At 35.7% G+C, this 19,224-nt stretch overlaps 1 protein-coding gene across 1 annotated transcript in view; it reads left to right on the top strand.

Moving 5' to 3' along the window:
* Positions 1-18,975, top strand: part of D12 (YEATS domain containing 2 homolog D12) — a 28,897-nt gene extending 9,922 nt beyond the window's left edge. Inside the window, exons 5-13 of the mRNA XM_071593211.1 lie at positions 1,189-1,334; positions 3,232-4,115; positions 4,809-5,017; positions 5,873-6,050; positions 11,753-11,921; positions 12,712-12,867; positions 13,314-13,522; positions 16,160-16,230; positions 17,578-18,975. Coding sequence (XP_071449312.1) covers positions 1,189-1,334; positions 3,232-4,115; positions 4,809-5,017; positions 5,873-6,050; positions 11,753-11,921; positions 12,712-12,867; positions 13,314-13,522; positions 16,160-16,230; positions 17,578-17,713 — 2,158 coding nt within the window. The 3' untranslated portion in view covers positions 17,714-18,975. The remainder of the gene's footprint in view (positions 1-1,188; positions 1,335-3,231; positions 4,116-4,808; positions 5,018-5,872; positions 6,051-11,752; positions 11,922-12,711; positions 12,868-13,313; positions 13,523-16,159; positions 16,231-17,577) is intronic.
* Positions 18,976-19,224: the final 249 nt, after the last annotated feature.

The following is a 19,224-nucleotide window of genomic DNA, read 5'->3' on the forward strand; positions in this document are numbered from 1 at the left end:
ATCCATTAGCCTTTTTTGTTTTTTTGGCCATGTAATTGTGTGCAAGAAATGAGGACATTATGTCGCTTGATTCCAATTCATCTCAAGATGTATAAAATATTCAAGAAATTATTATGCAAAGGAACTAACCAATTCTTTATGTTATCCTGCTAACAAATTTGGATACTTGGTGAATGAAATACACCACTTGTGCTTTAAACTAGTCCTTGAATCAGACTTTATTGCCTCAGCCATCGACCCACTCTCTATATCAAACTCTACTGTTATGGCTACTTGAATGAGCAAGAATGTGATTTGAGTGTGCGAGTGATGGAGTTGTTTCGAAATTAATCATCATCATCGTTGGATTATGAATTGGAGGATTGGTTTGTTGGAACTCTCCATGTTATTTTGTTGTCTGCCTATTTTTTCATTTGTGCCTATTTCCTTGTATTGATTTATTCCATCAACTAATTATTGTAATCCATTCCTGACCTTCCTCTGCAATTTTGCACAATATTTACCTAATCTTAATCAAGAGAAGTACTTGAAATTAATGGAAGCAAACTTATGATAACCTTATATTTTATAATATACCACTTTTAGAAAATGTTTTGCTACATCAAGTTTCATAGTAACACTGCCATTGGCATCTTTCAGATGACATAGTTGGTGCAACCACAAGCATGAAATTTAAACAGAATTAAAAAGTAATTAATCTTAATGCAAAAAGTTTATTATAATAAACACCACATCCCAAAAAGCAATGTTCAGGCTTGCATAAAAGGTAGTGCGATTTGCATCTAAAATGCATTAAATCAGCCAATCAATAAGGCTCTGCTAGGCAGTCAATCAGGCAATCAATAAGGCTCTGCTAGGCAGTCAATCAGGCAATCAATAAGGCTCAATTATTTCATAATTCCTTAATAAATAATAGCTTAATTTTATTGTTTGTGATCATATAAAACATGCATTTTTGTGATTTTTTAAAATATTTATTCAAGCAATTAAGTTTTGAAATCTGTAGGTATTTTAATTTTAAAGTGTTTTAATAATGGTGATTTAACCCTCTAGTTGACTTGACCTCTTAGGATTATGTAAGTTGTAAACTTAGTTGTGCATATGTCATTACTTTTTTCAATAGTGACTGTAAAGAGTCTATTAATCAATATGATTTCTGTTTGCTAAATAAAGTATGTTTAATTTCAGGTCTCCACCATTTCGACTTTCCCGTTGTGGCTGGGGAGAGTTTCCTATCAGAGTGCAGGTGCACTTTTGCAACCCTCTGAACAAACCTATCGACATCATTCACCATCTAGTTCTTGATAGAACAAAATCAGGATTACAGGCCCTTGGTTAGTTTTTAATCTCTTGATATATTATAATTAACTGATTCCTACCCCAATTTTGTTCCCCCTACTTCCTACAAATCCCATCTTAACTTTTTTAGGCCTGATTTTATGAATAACTTTATTGTTAGACAAATGTATATCATGTGTGTATGTGAAATGAGTACAAGGGATGTTTTTTGTTGAAATTGATAAAATGGTTTGGCAAAATGGCCAGGAGTTGTTAATAGTGTACCTTGCAGTTGGGGCATGAACTTGGTTGAATTATAGATGCAATGAAAGTGAGACAATTGTCTCCTTGATTGTTCTGGGTTCATATGAAAGTTGTTATACAAAGATTTAATTTGTAGCTCTCTATACACTAGTGGGTATCAAGTCTGGAAGCATGAAGGATGATTTTGAAAGACATTTTGAATGAGTGTGACCCTGGTGAAGGATTAATAACATTAGGATAATATAAATTGTTGAATTACGTGCAGAGAGAATTACTTAAAAAGTGGCAGGGGTATTGGCAACATGCCAAGTGAATGAGAATGGAGAAAATTTGTGATATGCACCCTTGGAAAAAGGATTGTTTGGAATAAGTGATGTACACATAAATCTATTCATTTGTTTACATGGCAAAATGATGATTTTGGAGCATTATTGATCTTATTGCCTATGGCAAAAGGCTGAGAGTATTAGAGTGTAAAGACATGAGAGCGGTGAGAGTTCCTCATTGCAAAACATATCACTATTTAGTGGGAAGCAAGGAATATTTGGAATGTAAATTGGGAGTAAAAGTTGAAAAACCTTAAGAAAAATATGTGGCAGTATGGGTAGTATTTTTCATGTCTGAGGATAAGTTGAACTTCAGTAAGTTGGAATGGGAAAAGTATAGTTTGAAATTGGAAATGGTAGTAATGCTTGGTAGTTAAAAAAAAAATTGTTATTGAATACAGATTGAAAGATTCCGATTAAAAGGTGAGGGAAAGATAGTGGTGGCTCACTTACCCCTGCTATTCAACATTTCATTTTCTATTCCACCCAAGGCATTGAAAATTCCTTTGCCTAGTTTGAATCCTATCTAAGGACCATAGTATTAATTGCAATGGCAGTTTCATCTGTCATCCTTTATCACCCTGCTGTGAGGTTAAGTTCTTGTTTACCCTGATCAGACTGTTTTTCCATTCTGAATTTGGTCCATCATAGTAGCCTAGTGGGAGGAAAGTTAAGCTGCTGTTTGAAGGGACCCAGTTTCAAATCTGGGTGTCACCTCAGGTACCTTCCACTTTAGCTGAAGCTTTGCAATGTTCTAGGGGTAACAGAGCTTTGTGAGAAACTTCTGGTGCCACAGGGAAAGTAATTAGTTCTGATACTTTGAATGTAGGAATTTCATAAACCTTTGATGTGCTGTTAGCTGTTCAGTCACCTCTCGAATAAACCTTTGATTTGAACAACTTTTTCGTAGTTTTCAGTTTTTATCTGCAATGGAAAATTTGTATGAAATATTCCTGTCAAAATTTTCATGAAGCATGCTTGGCTGGCATCTGGGAGAGCTGGTTACAGACATTTTGAAAAACATCGCGACTAAAAATGGCAATGGGGAGTTTTTTTATATCATAAGTCAGGTATACACCAATTAGATGTTTGTATTCACCGTGTAAATTTCTTCATGTCCATAAACTTCGACAATTTTCCTGGAGACAGTTTAAGTTAAGGGTTGACCTCTATTATAGTAGATACAGTAATCATGCAACCTAACTGCTTAAGTTAGGTTGCATGATTTTCAGCATGTATGCATGCATTATTTAACATGTATGCATTTGCTGCTATGGAAAATATTAAAAAATATTCTTCTGGTATAATTGTGCCATGGCTCATATTTTCCTTCTAACATCAAATGTGAACATTTAAATTGCAGGTGCAGAAACGGTTGTTGAGGGATGGCTGTTGGCTGACAGTGAGCTGAGAAACAAGTGTGAGGACGACATTGATGGACACTGTAGCAGCAGAACTTGGGAAGAGAACTCCCAGGGCCCTGCTGATGGTTGTTCATCTGACACAGCTCAGGGAAGTGAAAGTGGATCCATGGAAGGGAACAGTTGTAGTCGAATGTTTTCGAGAGAGAAAAGAGGAAGGTGCTATAGCTCATCTTGGGCTTCTCAGAATGTACCTAGCGTGTTCAATGAGTGTACTTTAATGAGTGAAGAGGATATTAAGAAGGAGAACGTTGAGGAAGAAAGTAATTCTTCTGATGATGACCTTGAAGGTTCAGCAAGAAATCATCCCAGTGATGTAAAGGGTGCAGGTGTTGGAATAGAAACTTCTGAAGTTGTACAGAATTTTGAGGACGAAAAAGTTTTGTTAGGTCAGGTAGCCATCAAAGAAGAGCCTATTGAGGAACAGGATGATGCAGAAGAGTTACTCCCTGGAAGCCCAGTGGACAAGGAAGAGATTGTTTTATGTGACGTCAACCAAGACTGTTCAGCTGTCAAAGAAGAAATTGTCATTGAAGACGGGTGTTTTCCTAGGCCAAGTGAAGAAGAATGCATTGTTGACATGACATCATTTCATACAATTGGTTGTGCTTCAGATGTGGGTGGGGACATTAAAGTCATGCCCAACTCTGGAGGACAAATAGAACGATCCCAAGTGCCTCTGCTCAAAGTTCAAAATACTGTTAATAATTTTGGTGGCAGACTCAGTTTGCTGACACCTGAACCAGCTAGTCTAAGGTTGTCGAAATCAATTGTTCAGGGTGAAAATATATCATCTCATAAACCAGGAAGTATGTCAATTGCTAAGGTGAGAATTAATGTAATTTTTGAAATATTATATTTTAACTTACCCTATCATATATAGTTACATCCTTTTGCTACACCAAATGCAGTCTAGAGAATGGCAGTAAAAGATACATACACAAATGTTATTGACTTCCCATTGCATATTATTTCTTTCTACATTAGGTATAGAGTAAATGTTTATTTACTGACTTTTCAAAGTTGCAAAAAAATTTATTAAGTATTCATTTAACATGTTATTCATACATGGATGAAATCAAGCCTTATAATAAATTCTGTAAATAGCTGCTGACAATTTTGTATTGATCTTTACAAAGAATGTGATAGAGGTGAGAGACATTCAGGTCATTTTGCTCACCAAATTTCTTGGACATTGTAGTGTAATCATGGCGTAGTACAATTATCTAGTATGATGTTTGATGCATTTGGAAAAGTTGTTATTTTTTCAGGCAATATTTTGAAGACATTACATTGCAAAGATGGCTTGGCATCAGTTTTAGTATTAAAATTGTTGCACAAAATTGCCAAATTGTTCTCATGTCATAGTGATCTCTCCACTGATCTTGGTTAATGCAAATGTTGATCCAGGAAAGAGCATTTTAATATGCATATCAAATGTAAATGGAAAAATACTTGATATTTTTTTTAAGTGCAAACATTTGTTAAATGAATAATATTTACTTCTGTTGAATTCTAGCCAGGACCTCCAAAAGGGGCTTCATTGCTCAAAAATCTCAGCATTCGTCCAGGGACTAGTGTCTTAATACAAAATCCCAGCTTGGCAAGTGCTTCTAGGACCATTCAGCCATCTAATCAATTGGCATTCAAGTCAACCCATCTCAACCTTCAACCAGTCAACAAGCCAGCAATAGATCCAAAAACGGCCACTTTAATAAGAAATTTTAGGTAATTATATTTCTAAAATATTACGGTTGAGATACTGCCCATAGAGAAAATGAACCAAATAAAAGTTGCCTTAAATTTAATTATCTGATCCTGAATTTTTTCTTGATGCATCTGCAGTGAAATTTTAGATTCTACTATTACATTTTGCAGGCCTCTCATAATTTGATGAATCTAGTTACATTTTTTCAATGTTGCTTTGACCATAAAAATATTCCCTATTATACGTCATTAAAGGGAGTGGCACTAACTCTAGTGACCAGTTCCAATTCCCAGTGAATAATGACAATATGAACCCATAGTTATGACTTATGATGGGAAATATGCATACTATGTACAGAAAATTACAGTGTGCTTTCCATCATACTAATCAGGAATCCACATTTTCATTGACATGATGCTTGCATGAACATGCACGCTTCATGCCAATGCATGAACATGCGTATACATTGTGAATTTGTAAGAAAAGTATGCAGGGAAGTGGAGTTATGATGCAACAATTCCCCTCCATTTAACAATGTAAAGCAATCCATTTTTTAGCATTTTGTAGAAATAATTCATGTCAATGGTGTAAAAATTATTTTGCCTGGACTGGGACTCAAACTCAGATGCTCACTTCTTAATGTTTTGAAAATGCCATAAAAGTTTTAAAAAATATATAATTTATTTTGCAATATATGTTTTAATTTTTTGAAATTAGATATAAATGATCATTATTGCATCAATCCATGCTATGGTAATTGCAATAGGCCTATCATTTTGTTAAATGTTTTTGAAAAAATTGTGTATTAGGGATAACTTACCCAAAAAATGTTAGGAATTGGTACAGTATAACTATGACTGATTTTTAAATTTCAGCAAACTAAAAAATCGTGTTCATGATAACCAAGAGGCAGCAACCAGCCATCTACTCAAAGCTCTTCCTATTATCTCACCCAATGCTTCAGATCCAGCTTACAGAGCATTACACCTTTATGCTGCTAATTCTTTGGATGAATTTTTTAGTTGGCCAGTTGCAAAGCAAAGAGCTGCAGAGGTGAGTAAGAAATCTTCTCTTTTAATCGATGAAGAAATCCATGTTGAAGAAACTTGAAATTTGAATATTGTTTGGTCTGGATCTCTCATTGAGCAGTTTGTTTTGTAAAATGGCTTTAGCCCCTCCCATGGACCTTGATTTGGTGGAAGCTTATGCATTCCGATGACCCCTAGAGCTGTGCTGGCGGGAGTAATAATAATTGCTCCTGATAGGGTCACCCATGCCAGATAGGTCGGAGGTTAGGAGCCAGACAAAAGGTAGTCACGCAACGTCGGTTCCTCAGGGAGGTTGCTGCAAAGGCATCTGACTCCAGTGGGGTGACCAGTAAGTGATGGTGTCAGTTAAAAACACTATTGAGGAAGGCAATGGGAAGCCACCTCAATTATCATTCCCAAGATTGATAATGATGGACACTAGAGAGAATATGAGTCCTGTCAACTACAGGGCTCGGCCCAATTGGCTGTGTGTTGTGCCCGGCAGCGGGGGATACAAGGCTTCCGCAGTCGTCATCCCACAAAACCCTTGCAAGGGAAAAGTGACAACAGCAGGACAGAAGACGCAGAAGAAGAAGACCAGTTTAGTTATAATAGGAACTTGGAATGTTTGGATGATGTTGAGGAAGGGAAAATCAGAGAATCTTAAGCAAGAGATGGATAGGAGAAATGTAGATATTTTAGGTCTATGCGAGGTGAGATGGAAGGATAACAGGGATTAGTGGAGTGATAATTATAGAATAATATACAGCGGCAGGGACGAGAGCCAACGAGGGATTGCCATAATATTAAATAAATAGGTAGGAAGAAGCGTAGTCAACATAGAACAGTTAACGGATAGAATATTACTAATAGAGATAAAAGCAGAACGGATGAATTTGGTTATTATTCAGGTATACATGCCACTGAGCAACCATACGGAGAAAGAGGTTGATAGGATATACAATCAGTTAGAGGACATAATCGCGTGTGTCCCTTCGGAAACATTTGATAGTGATGGGGGATTGGAATGCGATGGTAGGCAAAGGAAGAGATGGTGATGAGGTTGGGCACAACAGTTTAGGCACAAGGAATGACCGCGGGGAGAAAGCAGTTGAGTTCTGCTGGAGACAGGGGTTAGTCATCACCAACACTTTGTTTAGACACCACAAAAGGTGCAGGTATACATGGAAAATGCCAGGTGACTCAGAAAGGTATCAGTTCATATATTCTGGTTAGGCACAGATTTAGGAACAGTGCCCTCAATTCATACAGTTTCCCAGGAGCAGATGTGGACTTAGATAACAATTTACTACTCGTGAAGTGTAGCATTCGATTCACAGAGATAAGGTAGGGGCAGCAAGTTAGGGAATGGAATTTAGAAGCATTAGCTAGGATGACAAGGAAGGAGTATCAGCAGGCTGTAGAGAAAATCTTGAGTGAGGGAAAAGAGCTGAGTACTATCAAGGGAAAATGGAAATATATCAAAAGAGGGATATCTGAACCTGCACACAAAACTATAGGAAAAGTTCAAGGTTAATAGGAAAAGGTCAAGGAAACCATGGATCATGGAAATTGATGATTAGAAAGATAGATCAGAGAAGTAAATTGAAGAATGCAAGTACAGTATTTGGTAGAAGGAAGTAGAAATAGTTAAATAATTAATTGAGATGCATAACAAATAGAGCAAAAAAGCTGTGGTGGAAAAGACAGTGCAAGGATATGGAAAATTTGAAGAGGAAGGGTGAAATTGGTGCGCTATACAAGATGGTTGAAACACTTTCTGGAAATAAGAAGGGAAGATCTGGGATAACAGTTAAAGATAAGTTGAATGAGATAATAGTTGACAGAGAATAGTTCCAAGAGAGATTGAAGGAATATATAGAAGAACTGTATGGTAAAGGACTGAGGCCAAAAAGCTTAGGCACAGAAAGAACATGACATAGATGAAGATAGGTTTGGTCCAGGCATACTTGACAATGAGATAAAGGGCATTAAGGGAAATGAAATCAAATGAGACCATGGGGGTAAACAACATTCCTGCAGACCTACTATAAGGTTTAAGAACATGTTTGAGGAAGAGTCAATATGGATTGATTCGTCGATAGTGTCAATTAGGAAAGAATCTGGCTGAAAGACTTCCTATTCCAAAAAAGGTAAAGGCTTCATAATGGAAGGACTACAGAACAATACATTTGACTTTCCACGAAGTTTAAGTGGTTCTAAAGATTATCAACAAAAGGATAGAGAGTTTGGCAAATGATTACTTAGGGGAAGATCAGTTTGGATTTAGGAAGGGGAGAGGTACACGTGATGCCATTGCAGTAATGAGATCACTAATCGAGAGGAATATAGAATACAGCGTATTTGCCTGTTTCGTAGATTCCGAAAAATCATTTGAAAGGTTAATTAGGAAAACTTGATGAGTATATTGAAGAAAATAGTAATAGATTGGAGGGACAGGAGGCTAATCCGCAACCTGTTCATGTCTCAGACTGCTCAGGTGTGGGTGGGGAACGGGGAGTCGGGATGGGCAGTGTTAGGAAGAAGTGTAAGGCAGGGTTGCCCATTATCACCATTGTTGTTCAACATATATGTGGAGGAAATGATTAAAGAGGCATGGGAAGAACTAGAGGTAGAAATGTAAGTCTTAAGGGATTTTGTAAAATCAGTTAGGTTTGCTGTTGACCAAGCTCTAATTTGTCAGTCAGACAAGGGGTTGCTACCATTGCTGAGTGAATTGGAAATTCAGTGTGATAGATATGGGATGAGAATCAATATAATTAAACAAAGGTTATGCGATTTTCCAGGAAGAGAAAGACCAAGCTTAACACTAAAATAGGAGGGTAAAAACTAGAACAGATGGAACAGTTTGCATATCTTAGAAGTTTTTTGGACCAAAATGGTCAAAGTAGTAGGGATGGAAAGAGCAGAATTGTGCTAGGGAAAGAGGCTTTTGCAAGAAGGAGGGAATTGATGGCAGGGAAGTTGCATGAGGATGGTAAATAAAGGCTCGTCATAACTTTGATGTGGAGCATAGTTATTTATCAGTCAAGAGCATGGTCACTAAAGCAGGATGATAGACGTAGATTGGAGGCTTTTAATAGGTGGGATTGGAGAAGGTTGGAGATGGTGAAGTGGACAGAATAGAAAAGAAATGAGAAAGTGCCAGAAATGCTGGGGAAGGAGAGGGGATTGTTGAGAGAAATCATAAGGAGGCAGGAAAAATGGATGAAAAGTTTATTGATTGGCAGTTTTGGTGAAGCAGTGTGCTTCAATTGGTGATGGGATGTTGATGACTGTATGAGGGGAGAATGTTTGGCTAATGCGGAAAGGACAGGAATAGGATAGGATGGGTTGGACAGGATGAAGGTAGGAAGGAAGTACCCAAAGATGAAGAGGGTCCTGTTGTAGAGTAGGATGTTGGTTTGTGTTTTGTGAGGAGAAACAAAATATTTATTTGGTAGTTGTGTCCATTCAAAACCTTCCTTAACCAGAAGATTACCTAATATGCCTTTACATTGTGAAATTTAAGATGAAGAGGGTCCTGTTGTAGAGTAGGATGTTGGTTTGTGTTTTGTGAGGAGAAATCAAATATTTATTTGGTAGTTGTGTCCATCCAAAGCCTTCCTTAACTAGAAGATTATCTAATATGCCTTTACGTTGTCAAATTTTTTAACCTTTGCTTTTTATTGTGTCAATATTCAAGTAAGAGAATCCATGTTTGTATGTCCTGAAAATGTCAGATGGTATCTGTTTCATATATGGAAAGCTGTCAAGAATTTCATTTTCAGACAAAATCCCATTAATATTGCACTAATTGGCAAATGCTGTTCAAATCAAAGGTATATTAATGTTGAAGGTAGGTTTTCGATTGTCCTTAACAATTATTATGTATGATTCCATGGACTTGTTTGGTCAGAATTATTTCCTTCTTCAGTTCTTTATGACATTCTACCCGCCTGCATATCATCCAAATTACCTATTCCCTTAATGCCTATGTCCTACTTTCCTATCATTCTTCCTTCAATCAGGTATGACCTTTAGCATCCCTCTGCCCTTTAATAGTTCCTTCAATTACTTTCTGTCTCCTTCATATTTCACCTATATGCTTCCTCCCTTTTCCCAACACATTTAAAACTGCTGTTAGCCTTCCTCTCCATCTTATTTTCTCAACTATATACCATACCCAAGTCTAATATACCTCTAATATATGCTCATCCTCATAATTCAAAGACCAGTTTCCAGATCCATATGGCTCTCCAATCCATATTGATGTCTTCACTAATTTTTTCTTTGCATTTTTAGGTAGCATATCTGCCATCGATGCCTTCCTTCTGTAAATGCTTCTTTCGCCAGTGTTAGTCTTCTCTCAATATTCCTATGCCCCTTTCCCTTCAATTTACTTCCCAAATATTTGAACTGCTCTGCATGTTGTAGTATATTTCATTTAACTTAATAATTTAACTTAGCCCCCATACTTCTTGCATAATCATGACTCTCATTTTCATCCCTCACCTCTTACAATGCTCCTGTACAGCGCAGTTAAATAACTGCTCTGTCTTGATGATCTAATTAATTATGTATTGCTTCATAATTTTTAAACTTTACTGACGTACTCATCTCACTACTCATTTTGATTCCCAGCTCAAGGTTTTTCTATGTCACCCTTTACATTTCCACAGTGTATTCCTAAGTTATAAAGCACCAGTAATATTGAAAGACCCTAACTTACTCTCCTGTTTATCACTGCTCATCCTGATTCTCCCTCCTCTACCCTTATCTTTGCTTTGTGCAACACTATTCTGTCAAAATTCTCCTTAAAATCCAAGAAGCATACATAGACATCCTAATTGCTTTCTCTATTTCTTTCTATTAATGCTCTCATCATCACATTGGTGTCCTTTCCTTCCCTTTGTGTGCCTAAATTGGTTTTTACCTAGTTTGTTGTGCTATTAGTAATTGTAATTAAACATTTTCCATACAAAAATTTGCAGAAAAAGTAGGAAGGACCTTCAGTTAGAGGGATTTCATGACTGGAGGTGGCTTTGCAATGCTAGATTACTACGTGCCAAAGCGAGATCATCTGCATATTATTGTCTAAAAAGTTGATATGCTTTTTACTCTTTTAAATGCCACTTATATGTACAGAAAATGCAATACGGTACACTTTCACCTTGCACATGTTCTATCACTCATTTGGTAGTAATAATAGTTTTTGGGGAGGCAACTGACAGCTGAGGTCATTTGCGCCATTAGGGATGGATGGGAAAGGAGGAAGGCCAAAAACAATTGGCGTCAGTATTATCTTACTCTTAATGATAGGCGCCAAGGGGTCTGCAGTTAAACGTCCCATCCAGTGGACGGCGTACTCACTCAAAGTGCTCTGTACAAAGTATCTTTAGTAGGCATCAGGATACCATTGAAAGTTATCTGCCAACGCCAAGATTTGAACCTGGGCCCTCTCGGTGGGAAGCCAGTACGTAAGCCACCGCACCATCATGTTCCCCTCATTAATTTGGTCTTACTTGAGGAAAAGGTGATCATTACTTATAAGAATTCCAATATTCTTTTGTCCTTGACATATTTCTGGCTAATGTTGTTTCCACCTTCACAGGTTTGACTCAGGGCATAAACTCTGTTCACAGTGCTCTATCTTGCTAAACATTGTGCAGTTATTGTGATTATCTTGAGTATGTATATATTTGAATATTCAATTTCATTTGTTAGTGGATACGTGCTGGTGAAGTGAGGAAACTCCTTACAGACCAGGGATTTTCAATGGAGGAAGAGAATGCGTGGACCAATAAGGATATAATGATGTGGGCAAGGTTACGGGGCTACACACCACTGAGTCCCAAAGTCCCACATGCACCACTTCACTTCAGTCCGAATGAAGGTAGTAACAGGAGAGAGAAATAATCATAACGGTAGTGATAATTGTGCCTTTCAGGTCTGTCTTGATTGAAATGAGATCAAATTTAAGTTTTGAAGTTTTTGCTGTCTTTTTAATTCTTGTCATATGGGTGATCTGTACCATGTTGCTCAATGTGTGACGCAAAGGCAAATGTAATAATCTGATTGATAGTACAGTATTTGTAAAACTATGTATTATATTACCAATTTGCATTGAACATGAGAGGTAGGTTGTTAATTTCCAGCTTTCATTAATCATAGTAAGCTAAAATAACCAGCTAAAAGCTAACCAACATTTGGGTACACCTTATACCAATCTATACTGTGTCTGCTAGAAAGGAAGTAAGAAATTATGTTTCTCAATGAATAGTTAAACACTCTGATCTATTTTATTTTTTGTATCTCATTCCTAGGAGTACATTAGGTACAATGAAGCCAGTTCAATTAAGTGTTCATTCATAATCAGTGCCATAGTTTTAACCTTCTGGAACTAAGTTGATGAAGTAATTCAAACTTAAAAATGTCTTGCTGCAAATTAGTGTAAGCACCTCATTCATGCATGATAAAAGATGGTCTCATTGTCTCATGAGTCTTAGCTATTCATTATATGTGTCATGCCATCATGAAATAATGTCTAGGGATGAAGTAACCTGTTTATTTAAGTGGTAATATGGCATATGGCTTCTTTATAGACAATCTCATGGGGTTTTTTTTATAAAAAAAAAGCTGTATCTTGATGAATCCTTCTTGAATCTTTGCTTCCAATTTTTCAGAGTACTCGGATATGGCCTTGAACCTTACCACCACATTTTCAGAGCCAAAAATTGTAAATGAGTGGCTGTCTTCATTTGAAGGTGAGAAATTCAGTCCAGTGAATGAAAATAATGCTGAGGAAATCGATGTGGTGAATGTTGGAGGTCCACCTAAAAGTGAGTACGAAGGTCTTAATAAAGGGCCTCAAGGATTTCACCTCAGTTTGAATTTATCTCAAGGCATAATGAATAAGTTTTTCATTCCTGCACCATGTATTTGTAATGAAGTATTCAAATTGCACACTAGCTGTAGATGCATGAATTATTTCTCCAGAAAGCAGAGTTGAAAGTAAAGTTATCAAATTTTACTGTCGTTACTCAGGGTGTAGTGTACCTTGGTTCAGGAAACCACAGATTTATTTCCACAGTGGGATGATCTATCTCAAGGAAACTAATGAATGACTGGGACATTTATTCAGCCTAAAATATTCAAAACTGTGTCAAAAGTTTGATTGAACCTAAAGAGTTTGTGCCGTTGAATATTTGGGATTGCCTGTATTTAGTTGTAAAAATGTATTAGTACCAATTTAAACCTTGCTAAGTAATTCTCTTGATCCTGTTAGGGCCAAATTCCAGTGGAAATCAAAGGGTTGGACTTGGTGCTCGTGCGGCAGGGGGCCACAAAGTGATATTGTTAGGGATGGAGCCCTCTCTAGCAGACCTGTCACGCTTGATTGATGAATTTTCACGGAAAATTGGTGTAATTGCATCTTGCCCTGAAGAAATTGCACCTTGTGTATTTTATCCAGCCACCCAGCGGGTACTTGTTGAGGTAATACGATTGTGTGGAAGTAGTGAAAGACATAAATTTAATGTATGAAACTTTCTCATCAAATGATTGTGTGGTATCCTTTTTCTAAAACATTCTGTCATATAAAGGAGATAACTTCAGGCGTCACTTTGTGGAAACGATACATATTGCAAAAGAAACACTTGGTTTTTCCACATAAAATATTTATTCACGACCTAGGTTTCGACGCTCAGCGTCATCATCAGGTGAAATACCTTTCTTGTATTTCACCTGATGATGACGCTGAGCGTCGAAACCTAGGTCGTGAATAAATATTTTATGTGGAAAAACCAAGTGTTTCTTTTGCAATTCTGTCATATGTTTTTCTTACAACATGCAACTGTCACTATGGGAAAAACATCCATCTTTAATAATCATATATTTTTGCTTCTAAGACTAGAGCTATAAATAGTTTCATCTCACAGATGGATATATTCCCTAAACTTAATGTTGATTTATTCTATGACTGTTCTAGATATTTTGATCAGGACTTCACACAATTTTTTTGCAAAAAAAGATAGTTTTACTGGGTTTTATTTTATTCACCAATATTTATGTTCTCAAAGAGTAAAGAATCCTTGACCATGTATGAGTGTACATGAAAGTGTATAAGAGGATATGACTGAAACTTCCTTAAAATAATGCATTTCTTGTATTTCTGTTGAACTAGAGTTCAGACTGTGGCACCAAAAACATGAATTATCTTGTATATCTGCTGGTTATTTAGAATCAAGAGTGGGTAGAGTGCTTGATTTCAATGACCATATAGCTTTGGTGAAATCTGGGTACACTATGCTATACCCCCAATTAATTTTAAGTTGTATGATTCTTTGGTACTAGATTTTTCTGGTTTTCTGCAGATGGGTGGTACATGAAAAGAAATTATCCTCATCCATTCCGTTCTGGTTTCTGAATTTCTAAAGCTGTTAGACATGGTACAATGTGAGCTCTTCCTGTACATGCCATACCAAACTTGATTGCTGTGGTTTTTTATTATTAATTCATGTGACATAACCTTTTAGTAATTCATGTGATAAAATGTCGTTCAAAATTATACATGAATTGATATGTCCCAGATGGTAACTTTTGCCTATAGTTTATACCAGGTGCACAAGTATGAAATGCCAATTTCAGATGCCAGATGGTGCACCAATGTGATTGGTGGTACAGATTGTATTAATATTTGACCCGTATGCCATTTTTTTGCGCCATCAACAAGTGTCAGATGCGCACAAGTGATAAATTGAAAAAGTGCTTGCATAGTGTTGTGGTGCTGTGTTCAATATGTCGAAATTTATACAAAAAAAACAGCATTCGCGGACAGCATTATTATTTTTGTTTTCATTTGAAGAAAACTGCAGCGGAACCATGATTACTGTGAGAAGCTTATGGTGAACATGCTCCATCGCAAGATATGTGTGAACGATGGTTTTGGTGTTTCAAAAGTGGTGACTTTGATGTTGCGGACAAGGAACACGGGAAACTGCCAAATAGGAATGAAAATGTGGACTTGCGAGTATTATTGGATGAAGATTATTCACTAACACAAAAAAACCCACTGCGCAATTGAGTGTTAGTCAACAAGCTCTTGATAATCACCTACGAGAGATGAGAAAGATTCAGAAGACACGCAGATGGGTCCCACATGAGTTGAATGACAGGCAGATGGAGAGGTGCAAAATAATATTCAAAATTTTGCTCGCTTGATGCAAAAGGAAGTTGTTTTTGCATCGTATCATTATTTGGGATGAAAAGTGGATTTATTTTGAGAATCCCTAGTGCAATAAATCATGGGTAAACCCAGGCGCAGCATCCACGAAATTGCTTTGGCAGAAGATGCTCTGTGTTTGGTGGGACCAGAAGGGTGTGGTTTATTATGAGCAGTTAAAATCTGGTGAAAAAGTTGATACGGAATGCTACCAACAACAGTTTTTTGATTTGAACCATCAATGCTCCATCACATACGGCACAACCAGTTTGCGATACTTTGGAAGCACTCAGCTCAGAAGTTCTATCCCATGCAGCCTACTCACCAGACTTGACTCCTGCCAATTACCACTGGTTTACATCGATGGACCACATACTTGCTGAGCAGTGCTTTGGTTTGTTTGAAGATTTGAAAAAATGGTTCACGGGAAAAAGGAAAGATTTTTACTAGCGTGGTATTCACTAATTGCCCAAAATATGGGGAAAATGTCTGACTAGCAATGGCGTATACTTTAAATAATGCTCTTTTTATCATTCTTCTGATTTTTTTAATCCTCATTTCATAATTGTACACCTGGTAAATGATATTCACTGAAGGATAAGAACTCAGTACTATAAAACCTTGGAGTTTTAATGGTGATTGGCCAGCATTTATGCTAGCATAGTTTTTTTATTGAATTTAATTTATCATTTATTTATATTTAATTTTGATTAACTATTCATAGGTATCAGTCTGATTGCTGATTACATGTTTCCCTTTCTCAGTTAATTTTGGAGATGAATCATTCTTATTTGCCTTCATCAATTTTTCTTCACATAGGCAACTTGAGAAAAAGGATATTTTTAAGTGGCAAGTTTACTTTGAAATTTATTTATCTTTCTCTCATTAGTGAACTCTCTCTTTCTTTATAGGTTGTTAAATCATTTATGAATGATTTGTTGCGAGGGTCATACAGTTATGCCCTAAGGAGAACCTCAAAAAGGTGAGTCCATAATTAGCAATCGTCATTTTAGTGTAATTGAGTCATTTACTTCAGTGATGTGTTTGTCTAGGATAAGGTCATGGTCATAACTGAATTTGGTAAAAGTGTGAATCTGGATTTGGGTAGGACCTTGTGGTTCCACTTAGAAATAAATTATAGAAAATTTTAAATGCAGAAAAAGTGGCAAGTTTTGTAATTAATTCAATTCAAAGCCTGCTATGAGTAAAATACAAATAGTTTGTATCTTTTGACATAGATCCCAGATAAAACTCTGGAATGCTGGACTAGACTTTTTGTTTATTTTATTAATTTTGTTGTATAAAATGTAGATTTTGCTCAATAGGTAACCTGTGTTAAAAATCTTGTGAGCTTGGTTTTATTTGAGGATGTCATGTGTATACACACAATGATATTTCCATGGTGACCAAAGAATTTTTGTAGATGTTTCTTCTGATAGTTACATCTATTCCAAATTTTTTATGTGGATGTTGAGTGAATTTCTTGACGATCAAGCACTTTGTGTTCAATGTTAAGCACTGGAGATATTCATTGCTATTTCAGAAAGCCATATTTGTACCTGACGTTAAAATTTGATCGAGGCATTGGCACCTATTTCATAGTTAGGTATGCGGAACATTTGTGATCATGACTAAGCAAAAGAATATTATCAGGGATGTCAGTAACCCACGAATTCATGAAAACTGCTGTCAGTAGCATTCTTTTAAGTATCTGCATTGAATGGAAAAACTTGAGACAATTTTTAAGTACTTTTGAAAGCAAAAGGCCATAAATCAACTGTTTCATTTTTAGGTGGAAATGTCGCTATGATTTTTCTCTGAAATGTAACTGTCCACTCACAAAAAATATAAGCTATTATGATTTATTATCCACATTTGAACATGGTCAATACATATGATGAAAGTGCATCACAGTATTTAATTAGAATGTGTGCACTATGGTAGAGGATGATGGATACAAATCCAGGTGCAAAGTTGCTGAACACCAGTGATTTAATGGGAACTGGCATTACAACATGGCCCGGTACTTTCCAATAAAATGATTATGAAGTTCTAATATTTATGATAATTTGTGTGATTTTTCTTTGTTCTTAGAAATGAGCATTGTTTAGGCAGTAGATGTTCCTTTTATTGAATTGCCATAGGAATTTTCACCCCCCAGTTCAGCTATCATTCAATATATGAATGAGAAAACTAGAATTTTAACAAGTTGGAATTTTTTTGTTCATTTTGAGGGTAAAATGGGAATGAAATGTTTATTGAATAAAATTAGAATTTTAAATAGTGTGGAATATTTGGCCAGTTGTTAACATAAAGCTAAATTTTACAGACCTGACTCTTCAATGGTGATCAAGGTTGAAGATATACGAAATGCTGTGTTCAACAGACAAGAATTTGATATCCTAACAAATGAAGGACTCAGTGCTGAACCAGATGACTCCATGAAGTGGGATGGCCCAATGTAGACTTCCTACTGCTTTTCAGTATTTTTGCAATGACCTTCTCTCCAAGAGCAGTTAATAATAAGGAACTAATTTCATCATCAAATTTGTTTGTGCCTTCTGTGATAATGTTGTAAATTCTTTTCTTTTAATGAGAAACCTTAATGCAAAAAGTCATTTATGTGATTAACTGCTGAGGTTTTAATGCCGTAGCATTTTATGAGCAATCGCCAAGACAAAGGACTTGTATTAATGTATAATTCATTGTTAATCACTCTAATTTTGTACTAGAAAGATTTGGCACCAGATTTTTTATTGAAGTTGAGTTTTGTATAAGATAAAATATTTTAGAAGAGATTTTTATTACATTTTATCTTTGGTAGTTGACAGTCACAGTGAATTACCCCCTTATTCGATCATTTACCATACATAATTCAGTGATTGAGTTGGATCGTAATTTGATTTTTTCAACAATTCTTCAAAGCATAGATATTTGACATACCTTCTTTTGGCATTGTCAATGCTTATCATCAAGAGTTGTTTTGAACAATTTTTACGTCAATTTTTGTATAAAATTACAATTTATCGGATAAATTACATAGGTGTTGACTTTGTCATATTTTCCTGTACCTTTTAACATAGAGTAAAACGTTTTCTTTACTCTGTGCTAAGAGTATGTCCTAATTTGTTGAAGTGTAGTTATAATGCTTAAGAATGTTATCATTCTTCAATTTAGTTTACTTAACCTTGATTTCTTTATCTCTTTATTCTTTACTACCAAAGAAGGTATAGATCCATTGCAATTTTGAATTCCTGGTGTGTACTCGTTTTGGAGTGGAGTTTTATGATTAATTGAAAATTTTATCTATGGCCAATTACTTAAAAATTAAGTATCTTAGTGCTTCTGAATAAATTATAATTAAGCTTACATTGAATTTCAGATTCCTATTTTGCAAACAGAGTCATGATGAAAAAAATGTGATATTCATTAAAGGCACTAATTTGATACTGTCAGCTCAATTTTCCTACCAATAATACATACAAGTAACTTAAGTGTTAATTGCAGCAAAATATTAATACTTAAAAAAATGTATTTAATGCAACTTCTGTGATAAACTATTTAATTGATCAACAGCTTCAAATGTATATAAGGTTACTGTCTTTGAATAATACCTATAATCTTGTTTTATATATTTATTCAGTAACAGGTTCTATATATGGATGCCCATGTCATATGATCCCCAATAAGTATAGATTAATTACTTACAGTAATTTGCACATGTCATTAAAACAGAATCACTTTAATAAATTTATTAATTTCTACATAAATGTTCCTTATGTAACTCGTTTATATTTTTTTCAATTTGAAACATGATAATGGGTAGGAAGTCAAAAATATTGCCGTGATCTAGTATTTTAAGTTATGCAGTGACCACACAATGTGTGAATTTTATTTTATATATCTTATGGGTTCAATTAAATGTACATTATTATTATAGGTATACCATTGTTCAACCTGGACACAGCATAAAAAA

This window comes from Hetaerina americana, unplaced genomic scaffold (genome assembly GCF_022747635.1).
Source record: "Hetaerina americana unplaced genomic scaffold, ioHetAmer1.1.p SCAF_53, whole genome shotgun sequence".
NCBI lineage: Eukaryota > Metazoa > Arthropoda > Insecta > Odonata > Calopterygidae > Hetaerina > Hetaerina americana.